Source organism: Mixophyes fleayi, chromosome 5 (assembly GCF_038048845.1).
Source record: "Mixophyes fleayi isolate aMixFle1 chromosome 5, aMixFle1.hap1, whole genome shotgun sequence".
Classification (NCBI taxonomy): Eukaryota; Metazoa; Chordata; class Amphibia; order Anura; family Limnodynastidae; genus Mixophyes; species Mixophyes fleayi.
The window spans coordinates 73,894,692-73,906,027 of record NC_134406.1 but is presented as its reverse complement, the minus strand read 5'-3'; the positions used below and the strand labels follow the sequence as shown (position 1 = coordinate 73,906,027).

Below are 11,336 nucleotides of genomic sequence, written 5' to 3'. Positions count from 1 at the left end.
CCTTCTGGCATTGTCACGGGACACTCCCATCCCAGAGGGAACACGCTAGATTTATCCCAGTTAATTTTTAGGCCGGAAAAAAACCCAAATCCATCAACCACCCGCAGCAAATGTTTTAGGGAAGTGTCGTGATCTGAAAGGAACAACAGCATATCATCTGCATATAATGCCACCTTATCCTCTCTGTGCTCTGATCTAAGTCCCACAATTTCTCTATCATGCCGGATCTTACAGGCCAGCGGCTCTATTGCTAATGCAAACAGGGCCGGAGACAACGGGCATCCCTGTCTAGTACCCCCCTCTAATTGAAATTGTTGAGAAAGATGCCCATTGACACAGACCCGCGCCACTGGATGTGAATACAAAAGTTTAACCCATTTTATAAATTCCGGGCCCGCTCCAAATCGGGACAATACCTCCCACAGGTATGGCCACTCCACCGAGTCAAACGCCTTGGCTGCGTCCAAGGACACCACAACTTCGCTCTCAGAAGAGGGTGACTGCACCTGCAGGAGAGTATACAGCCTTCTAAGATTGATAGACGTGGACTTGCCCGGCATAAATCCCGTCTGATACGGATGAATTAATTCCAGCACCACTCTACTTAACCTCAAAGCCAGTAATTTTGCTAGAATCTTAACATCATTTGACAAAAGTGAAATCGGGCGGTAGGACTCAGGGTACAACAAATCTTTCCCTGACTTAGGCAGCACCACCACTATTGCCTCTGCCATTGAAGGGGAAAGAGCGCCAATCTCACCCAGCTCGCTGAATGTATCCAACAACCTAGACACAAAAAAGGGCCGGTGTTTTTTATATAATTCAATTGGGATTCCATCTACTCCAGGGGCTTTACCATTAGGGAATGACATAATAGCTATATCAATCTCTTCAAGAGTAAAGGGTGAGTCCAAAAACTCCCTACTATCATCGGAGAGGACAGGAAGGGAGATACCATTCAAATACTGCTGTAACGTATTCATGTCATATCTGACCTGTGACTTATATGTATTTGTGTAATATTTATGAAATACCTCAACAATATCAGATACTTCTTAACCCCACTGTCATCAAAGATAACCGGTACTGCTGCATCTGCCCTCTCCGCCCTTGTCAGATAAGCCAGGAAGCTACCATTTCTATCGTCCTCTGCATATCGTACATGCTTAGAAAACAGAAATTTACGTTTGGATTTCTCAAATACATACTCTACCCACTCTCTCTGGGCCAACTGCCATGTTCCCCTTGCAACCTCAGTTTTGTCCGCAATGTATTGTGCTTCTAAGGATTTACACTTTTTCTCTAATATCTGTTCTTTTTGTCTGGACGACTTTTTAATTTCAGCTATGCCAGCAATTAATGTCCCCCTTAGGAAAGCCTTAAAAGCGTCCCAAACTATAGGTGGCCTTGCTGTTACCAGATTATCTACAAAGAAGCCTTCCCACTGTGTCACCAAGGTCGCTCCTGTACCCATCAAGGAGAGCCAGAAGGGATTTAATTTCCAAAAGGACTGGCCTCTATCAATTGCAAAATCAATAGATAGGCAGAGGGGCGAGTGGTCAGAAATTCCCCTAGCCCTATATTCCACGCTCCTTACCAGCGGTACCAGAGAGTGTGACAGCAGAGCCAGATCAATTCTTGAAAATGCATTATGTGATGTAGAAAAGCAGGAGAATTGGACATCTTCTGAGTGCCTCAAACGCCATACATCTACTAACCCCATTTCCTCAACCAGAGCAGAAAAAGCCGACTTAGAGTTGCCAACTACAGCATTTTTCTCTCGCCATCTGTCCACCTCTCCATTTATCACATTATTAAAATCCCCTATACAAATGGCTGGAACATCTGGGAACAAGGCCATGAATTCTCCACATTTCCTTAACACCTCACCATTATACGGTGGGGGTATATATACAGCTAACAGAATCACTGGAACCCTTCCCCCTGCATCCACTTGAATTTTTTCCAAGGAGAAGCAGAGACGTTTATGTACCAATATAGAGACCCCTCGAGAATTAGTCGTGTACGTAGAGTGGTATGCCCTACCTACCCATGCTTTTTTAAGGGCGAGTATTCTATCACCGTGTAAGTGAGTCTCCAATAGACAAACAATATCAGGATCATTTTTTCTAATTTGTCTTAGTACAAGAGAACGTTTCACAGCATTATTTAGGCCCCGCACATTCCAGGAGAGAATTTTCAGCTCCTTATCAGATGTACCAGAATACATATAATAGTAGTCCCTCTTATCTCACTACCCCGCATCCCACACCCCTGCAGAGCATACATTGACATACTTATAAGCACATATAATCCTTGTCTATATATTTGCGATAACATTAAAACTACCCACAACTTAAATAAGTTTAATACTAAACCCATACCCCCACCCTGTATACTCCACCCAACTTAAGTATACCTTAAACCCTAACTAAAATTACCTTAAGATATTCAGCAGGCCAGCACACTACCAAAAAAGGTCACCCGCCAACCCGCAAAAGACCAGAAGATAGAGGAAGGAAAAGGAAGGAAGGAAAAGGGGCGAATTGAGACAAGAGAGGAAAAGAAAGGCCTTAAAGCCATGGGCTCTCCAGCCCATTACATATTTTTTTTTTTTTACAGTGGACCTTTCAATATTAGTTTGAAAATCACAGACCCCACCTGAGCGAAATACATTTTTTTTTTTTGTACCACAGAAGAGAAATTACATTATGTATAGCAAATACCATGCATAATATCAATGACAAATCAGCAATGTCCAAAGGACTATCAGGAGAGACATAAAAAAGTACTCATCCAGCATCAGCGTCCAGCAGCAGCTAGGCGGTCCAACCAAATTGCAGCCTCTCGGGGAGTATCAAAAAAGGATGTACGGCCCTCCGAAACCACTCTCAACCGGGCAGGGAAAATCATGGCATATGGGATCTGTAAATCTCTCAATCTTCTCTTCACCGGAATGAATTAAGCCCTGTTCTTTTGTACATCCAGAGCGAAATCAGGATACATTGCTACTCGCTGACAATTGTATTCCACTGAACCTTTCTGCCTAGCCAAGCGTAGAATGGTATCTCGGTCACGATAGTGCAACAATTTGGCTATGAAGGTGCGTGGGGGGGCTCCAGGAGGGGGTGCTTGAGTTGGAACACGGTGGGCCCGCTCCACTGCGAATTGGGCTGTAAATGAATCTGTACCAAACAGTTGGATTAACCACTTTTCCAAGAAGGATTCTGGGGAGACACCTTCTGCCTTCTCGGGCAATCCAAGCAACCGAATGTTGCTGCGACGCAAACGCCCCTCCATATCCGTAAGCTTTTGTTTAAACAGAGAGGCTTGCGACTCCAGACTCTCCAACCGGCCCGTAACTGGTGCAGAAGTGTCCTCCAATGTAGACACACGTGTCTCCACTTCACCCACTCTCTCCCTGATTTTTTGTACGTCTTGCCGGAGAAGAGAGAGGTCCACCTGCACCTCTCCTATTTTATCCGGAACACGCTTTTCAGATGCCCCAATGGCCTGCAGGACCTGCTGTAATGTTACTTTAGGGTCCGCCAGTGGAGCCGACAAAGGGGGGTTACGGGATGTGATGCATCTCCTGAACCAGAGGCTGTAGTGGAGGAGCGAGCAAAGCGGTCCAATTTTCCCGCTGCGGTGGACTGGTTATGTTTGCCCATAATTTCACAGGAAAGATGGGATGATATTTATCCTATAAGCTTATATGCAACCCTGTAACCTGTATAGCTTTAATTACATATAGGTGTACAGCTCAGATTGTATTGCTAGCAGTGCATTGCAGCCAGTTATCTTCACAGAGAAAGGTATATCTCCTCCAACAACACTGATAATGATAATCAAATAATGATGATAATGATGATGATGATGATAATTTTACACTTTGTGGTTCATAAATTACCTTTACAATCATGATTCTAGCTGCATTAATTTATTTTTTCTAGTTTATTCCAAAATTGACCCCTACTAGCATACGATAAAGATTTTCCAGGTTCTGTGGCACATGCTGTGTGTTCTGTTTTTACTTTTTTATTCTGTAGGCTCTGCTTTCAGTTAGACCTGCAGCAGTGGTGATAGTGGACATTTTGAAGTGGAGGAATGAAAAATGTAATGGGAATGTAAGTAAATGGAATTTGATAGTTATACAATGCAGTAGTATAGGCAGTAGGAGAAGTGTCGGTATGGCATATCAACGTATATACCGCTTCTTCCACCACTGACCTGCGGAAAATAGAACATATTTGAGCCCTTTGACCAATAAGAGCAGTGAATTATTCCTTCTGATATATAATATCATAATAATTATTGTTTATTTAAAAAGTACCAACATATTATGTAGCACTGTACACCAAGGGGATTATAATACAAACAAATAACATACAATAACATGAAGTAGAAGCCCAAAATGAGCTTACAGTCTACAGTATTTACAAAATATTTTAAAAAAATCCAAGAAACTAGTCTAAACAAAATGATGATTTTACAGTGGATTTTGTGGTAAATATATGGAAAAGGGCTGTTTCCAAGTGACTAAATATACAAACTGTATAAGAACAATAGTAAAATCCTCTACAACTGGTATTTGGTTATCGGTCATCTGTAGGATTCTCCACAATGTCTCAACTTGTGATGATGATGATGATGATGATGATGATGATGATTGTGGACTTAAAGGGTCCATGTATGCTATTGACTGACAGTGGCATTGTTTTGTAGTTAGGTGGTCCGCTTAATTAACACCTTTTGTTGCACCTTATTAACACTCGACGGCTGTTCTAAAAGGCTTGCTGCATTTTGTATAATATTTTAATAGCTGCTATTGTGCATAGCAAATATATGGAAATCTTATAGAATTTTAGAAAGTTTGGAATTTCCATATTTTTCTCTGGGAAATTTCTACTCATTTTGCTTTGTTTAAAAAATGTGGGCAAAGCCTTCCCCTGTCATCTGAAACACAAATTTGATTCGGCACAGCTATAATCATATAAAAGGGTTAAATCCGTGCTAATTTTTTTTATTATCAATGTTATAATATGTTCAGTTGTTTATTAGAGTATTTATAACATACCTGCCAACTCTCCCTGAATGTCTGGGAGACTCCCGCATTTCGCGTGAGTCTCACGGAATCCCGGGAGAGTGTGGCAATCTCCCGGATCTGCCCACTTCACGCAGAATTAGGTCCAAAACGCCGTGATTCACCGGGAATCGCAGCGTTTTTTCCCCTCCCCCGCGTTTTGAGTCATTACATCACAGGGGCGGGCCAAAATAACGCAATTTTCGGAGCCTCGCCCCCTGCATGCCCACCAACCCCCGGCAGGCTCCCGGGTCATACTTGCCATAAGTTGGCAAGTATGATTTATAATGCAGTAACAACTGTTTTGGAAGGTCACAAGTTGTTGATTTAGCTGTAACATATTAATACTATATAATGCGAAGAACTGTTTGTATACAACACAAATTTAAGAAAATGACAAATGAGGCTGAATAGGACGAATGCACTTAAAGGGCGACAGGGTTTGTAGTAAGCTGAACACTGACCTGAAGGTGTTAAAATGGGTTGGCCCGACCAATGTGTAATCCAGTGGGAGGGAACTTGATTGTTATAGGAGGCTGCACTTCCTGTCTGGTTCATTCCACAGCACGAGATTGCAGCAGCAGGACCTGAGCCAGGAATCGGATAAGTACCCTGTTTTTTCTGTTTCAGTTTGCCTGTCTTTTTCCTTGCATATCTCTTGTTTTCCATCATTGTTTTTCTCCTTTATTGTCCTGTCTCCACCTTTATTATTTTTCTCTTTCCAGTCGTTTTTCTATCCCATCTTTTTTCCTTTATCTCCGTTGTTCCCTTGTTTTCCCCTCCTCCTTTCAGCCTCCCCTCCGTTGTACCCCAGCTCCACACCCTCCAGCCCCCGCTGCCATGCCCCGTCCTAGAAGCTCCTCTGCCCGCCCGGCACGCTACAGGTCCCCATCCCCCCCGCATCCAGGCGCCATATTGCAGCCTCCGCCCAGCCCCCTCCTAGCCCAGCGGACAACTCCAGCCTCCCTTCCTTGCTCCAGCGTGAGCCCGTGGGTCGGGCTCACGCTTCCCATAGTGGCTCCCCCGTTACCTCTAGCCAACTCAGCGGGCGGCGGGGACGCTCTGTCCAGACGGCGGTATCGTCTGGGTCGCGCATGCGCAGACCCAGGTCACCATCCCGCACAATGATTTCCTCCGTTGTGGGCAGCAGCGGGGAGGGGGAGGGGGGGTGGTTCTAGCCAGCACTCCTGTGCTTCCTCCAGCTGCTGTCAGGCCCTCCATTCCACAAGCCACTCAGGTGTCCCCCTCTGGGGTTAATCCCACGGGGGAGAGAGGGGTCATGAGCAGCGACCCTCAAGGGGGGGATAGGGGGACCAGCTCCGAAGTTTTCATACTATACCCCGTCACCCCGCCCATCTTGTCTCGCAGAAGGGACAGACAGACTGATAACCCCCCTGCCCCTCACCAGTTACATTTCCCGCCCAGCCCATTTTTGCCCCAAAGCGGCAGAGGTTCTTCTTGGGGTGCACACTATGGGGGAGCCCCTTTGGCTGACAGAGGCCCATTTATACCTTACACCCCCGGGGCGGACAGGGTTCAGAGTCTTAGGCAGGGGCAGAGGCACATGGGGCCAGATAGGTCCAGTAGGGGGAGCATGGAGGTTTTTGGTAACAGTCCCCTGGCGCCTGTGAGGCCCTCCCTTCCTCGCCACGTTCTGCCAGCTACAGACGAGTGGACGTACAGGTCCCGGCGTGCCCCATCGCCGTCTGGAGGGTATGGCGGCACCAGTCACTTTAGGCCGGAGCCCACGCGGGATAATCTGGTATATGATTACCATCATTCCAGCGGCGGTAATACGTCCCAATGGTCTCCCCCGCGGCACACCCAGTACAGGCCAAGCGGTTTTTACGAAGAATCCCACCGGGCCCATTACGACGATGTCCCCCCTCAGCGTCGGGTCATATCGGGAGGTTTCTATAACCCGTCACCCCTTTTGCCTTCTAGATCAGATCCTTGCGGCCCAGCCTTGGGATCGGTGCGGCGACGACTGGACTACGTTCCTAGATCTCAGCTTACTGCTCCACTTTGTGTTTCAGAACCTGCGGTCGCGAACCAGGAGATGAGGGCTGTCGGGGAAGGTCGTTCCGGGTCCGAGTCTCGAGACCAGAGGTCGGCGGGGAGTCGTGTGGGACCAATCCCGGGATCAACAGATGCCCAGCCGGGGGCTGCCAGTGTCGGGGAGGCATCAGTCGCGGCCGGGAATCCTGCTCCTCATGGTGAGTCCATTTCTGTTACTACACACGATGTACAGTTGTTAGGGTCACCGGTTCTCTCCACGAGCAGTGGTTCTTCGGATTCGGGCGATAGGCCCAGAAAACTAATCAAGCTATTGGAAACGAAATTGCTAGGTAAACGTAGCAGGTTGAAACCCTGGAAATAACACACGGTATTAGGCCGAGCGTACGGGATAGGATTAGACGCGGAAAGTACGTGGACATGTTCGCCCTGACAGGTGAGGGAAAGAAGGCCCTTGCCACGGCTTGTGAGAGGTCCGGCATGGGTGAGGATAAGTTCAGATCGTTTACTAGATGGTCTAATTCCTTCGCTATATTTGCCACTATTTATCTGGAAAACTAGGCCCGGGGAGCAGGATGAGGTGTGGAGATATATGCACCTTATTAGCGGGATGGCGCTAAAAGATGGCCCCTCAATATGGAGAGCGTATGACGAGCTCTTCCGCAAGCGGATGAGTGGTCGCGAGAAGCTCCCGCTGGGGTCGAAAGACATTGACACCTGGCTGGAACTCATGAGACCAAGCAGTCAGGGGGCCGAGGGTTACACGGGCAGGAGGTTTCAAGGGCCGGGGAGGGTACAAGCAACCCTCCCCACAAAAGGTCGATGTTTTGATTTCAACGCAGGCTCTTGCCAGCGAGGCACATCCTGCCGCTTTAAACACAATTGCACGGCATGCGGAGGTCAGCATCCAGCCACTCAATGTGCAAGGGCCCGACGGAGTGGGGGTAGCGGAAGAGGTGCAAATCCAGCTGTGCCGAGTCAAGGGTCCATCGCCAATTAATTTGGCTGAACTGGACAAATGGCTCGCTTGGTTCCCAGATAGAGACACCGCGGCTTTCATACGTGACGGCTTTCATATGGGTTTTAAGTTACCAGTGCAGGGCAACGTTTCTACGGCGACGCCGATCAATTTGAAATCGGCGCTCGCTCTCCCGGAAGTATTAGACGCTAAAATCGCGAAGGAGGTGAGCCTGGGTCGCATGGTTGGCCCTTTCTCGCTTCCTCCTATTCCAAACCTTATTTTGTCCCCGGTAGGGGTAGTACCCAAAAAGGCAGCGGGTAAATTCAGGTTGATACAACACTTGTCGTACCCGGCTGGTCTGTCCGTGAACGACGCTATAGACACTACCCTTAGTTCCGTAAATTACCAATCGTTTGAATCCGCACTGGCACTGGTGCAGGAATGTGGGAGGGGTGCCCTGTTGGCTAAGATTGACATCGAGTCGGCTTTTCAGTTACTGCCCCTTCACCCGGAATCGCATCAGTTCATGGGTTTTCGGCATTGTGGTGGATACTACATCGATCGCTGTCTGCCTATGGGGTGTTCGATATCCTGTGCGCTATTTGAGAAGTTCAGTGGCTTCTTGCATTGGTGCATTCAGGCGGGAACGGGGTGTTGGTGGATCGCACACTATCTAGATGACTTCTTGGTTATCGGGCCTCCTGATTCCACTTGTTGTCGGGATACTCTGTTTTCCACTGAAGCCCTTTTTAGGGTGCTAGGCGTTCCCATTGCCGCGGACAAGACGGAGGGTCCAGCCACGTGTCTCTCATTCCTTGGAATTGAGATCGACACGGCGGCCGGGATTTGCAGGCTCCCAACTGATAAAGTGTCCAAGATGTGCGAGGCTATTGCAGAAGCATTGGAGTCCAGCTCCAGCCCGCTCAGGCAGGTTCAGTCCCTGTTAGGGAGGTTCAACTTTGCATGCCGTGTGATTCCCATGGGTAGAGTTTTCTGTAGAAAGCTACAGAGAGCCACTGTGGGGAGGAGTAGCCCACACGCGGCGGTTCGTCTCTCCAGGGTTATCAAGGAGGATTTGCAGATTTGGCTCACCTTCCTCAGTGATTTTAACGGGACGCGAATATGGTCTTCACCACCCGTAACAAACGTTAATATCGACCTGTTTACGGACGCTTCCGGAGCATGCGGCTTCGGTGCTTATCTGCACGGGCATTGGTGCGCGGAAAGCTGGCCGGAGGAATGGCATAGGTTAGGGATTACCAAAAACTTGCTGGTCCTGGAACTGTTTCCTATTGTCGTGGCAATCGAATTGTGGGCGTTCACATTGCGTGGGAAGCACATAGTTTTCTGGTGCGACAATTTGGGAGTGGTCCAGTCGATCAATAAACAAAGCGCGTCCTCCCATCATGCAATATCTCTGCTGCGCCACCTAGTGTTGCGCTGCCTGCAGTACGATATTTCTTTCAGGGCTAGACATGTACCAGGGGTGCAAAATAGTTTGGCCGATGCTTTGTCCCGCGGTCAGTGGAGCAAGTTTCGGAGTATGGCTCCCCAGGCGGACAATGTTGGTATTCCGTGTCCCTCTTGTGTTTGGCAGATCATCAAGCCGGCATAAGGGGGCTCGTAGAACAGGCAGTAGCCCCTTCCACCCTGAGGACGTATCAGGCATCATGGAGACGGCGGTCACTATTCAGCGGGCAAAAAGATCAATCTGAGGCAGGTCAGCGTGATGCTATGTTAGCATTTATGTGGGAGAGCTATTCAAAGGGGGAATCCAGAGCCTCTATGGCGGCTACTTTGGCGGGGATATCTTTCATGGCCAGGTTTCAGGGTTCCACGGATGTCACAAAGGGGTTCATGATCAGTAAGGCCCTGAAGGGGTGGGCTAGGGCGAGACCCTCGCAGGCAGATGCGCGCTTGCCTATCACCGACATTATTCTGGACCAGTTGATAGGGACCCTGGGTGGGATAGCGGTTGATGAATATGAGAAGACCTTGTTTAGCGCTGCTTTCTCTATGGCCTTTTTCGGTGCTTTTCGGGTTTCTGAATTAGTGGCTAAATCAAGGGGGCATCAAGAGTCAGGTTTGCAAGCGGAGCATGTCAGCTTGGGCGGAGGTATTGTGTCATGTAAAATAATTAGATCTAAAACTGATCAGAGTGGCAGGGGAGCTTGGGTGCAGTTGAATAGGCAGCCTAATAGTAACATCTGCCCAGTTAATTTAGTGTCCCGATTTATGAATGTGAGACCTCAGGCTCGTTTGTTTCTATGTCACCATAACGGCATGCCCATGACGAAATATCAATTTTCGGCCATTATGAAGAAGTCCCTACGGTCATTAGATCTAGACAGTTCTATGTACGGAACGCATTCGTTCAGGATCGGGGCGGCCACATCTGCTGCTTTGGCGGGATCCTCCACTGAGACGATAAAAGCTCTGGGCGCTGGAAATCCACGGCTTATAAGTCTTATGTCAGGATTGACAATGTTGATGTTTGAATGTTTTTGTTCCACTAATCAAAAGGTTGCCTTACAGTTTTTCTTTTTCTACAAATTCATTCTCTTATTGTTACCCTACCCACCCCCACTGCCCTCCCCTACCCCAACTTCTCCCTCCATTCGGTGGGCTACCCTGGGCTTTTCCGCTCGTCGCTTTGAAGCGGGGGCGCGAAGGGATTTTCACCCGGGTTTCCCTGGGCGTAAGTCCTGATTAGTGGTGTGCTGCCGGGGTTTTTCCGGGTGTTGTTTACCTTCGCCTGGGTGGCCTGCTCCCTATTTGTTTCCTCTCCCCCCCCCCTCTGTTGTTGGTTTTCCTCTATACTATCCTTCTCATGCTTTTATGCTATGCCTGGCCTGTCTTCCAATTTATCGTGGCATGGTTTTAACAATGTTTTTCTGCTTCCAGGTGATGGTGTTCCAACTAAGATGGTGTGGATCATTGGTCATTCCTTTGTTTTCTGGGCCGCCGGCCACCCCAGATCTAATGTTATACCGAATCACGAAGGCACCGTAATAAGATGGTTGGGTAGAAGGGGATTAGGTTGGCCTGATTTGGTTCCATGGTTGGCGAGGCTAATAAAACAGCATGGCCCGCCGAATATACTAGTAGTGCACGCAGGAGGCAATGACCTGGGAAAAGGCAAGTCTCTGGAGCTCATTATTTCGATTCGGGAAGACCTTAGGCGAATTCACGAGGCATGGCCACATATCATTATTGGTTGGTCGGCATTAATCCCCCGGTTGGCTTGGAGAACAACTATCCCCTTAAAAAAGATGA

General features: G+C 48.1%; 1 protein-coding gene across 1 annotated transcript; it reads left to right on the top strand.

The window, feature by feature from the left end:
• Positions 1-6,677: 6,677 nt before the first annotated feature.
• On the top strand, positions 6,678-10,968 carry LOC142159451 (uncharacterized). Its single transcript, XM_075214352.1, has 3 exons — positions 6,678-7,299; positions 9,658-10,552; positions 10,965-10,968. Exons 1-3 carry the CDS (start codon positions 6,678-6,680, stop codon positions 10,966-10,968), a joined length of 1,521 nt encoding a protein of 506 aa, XP_075070453.1.
• The last annotated feature ends 368 nt before the right edge of the window (positions 10,969-11,336 follow it).

Bases quoted from the DNA above. Each gene is read 5' to 3' on its own strand.
- LOC142159451 (XM_075214352.1), top strand. From the start codon at position 6,678: ATGGAGGTTTTTGGTAACAGTCCCCTGGCGCCTGTGAGGCCCTCCCTT. The intron at 7,300-9,657 runs GTGAGTCCATTT...TGTGTTTGGCAG, and splicing joins CGGGAATCCTGCTCCTCATG to ATCATCAAGCCGGCATAAGG.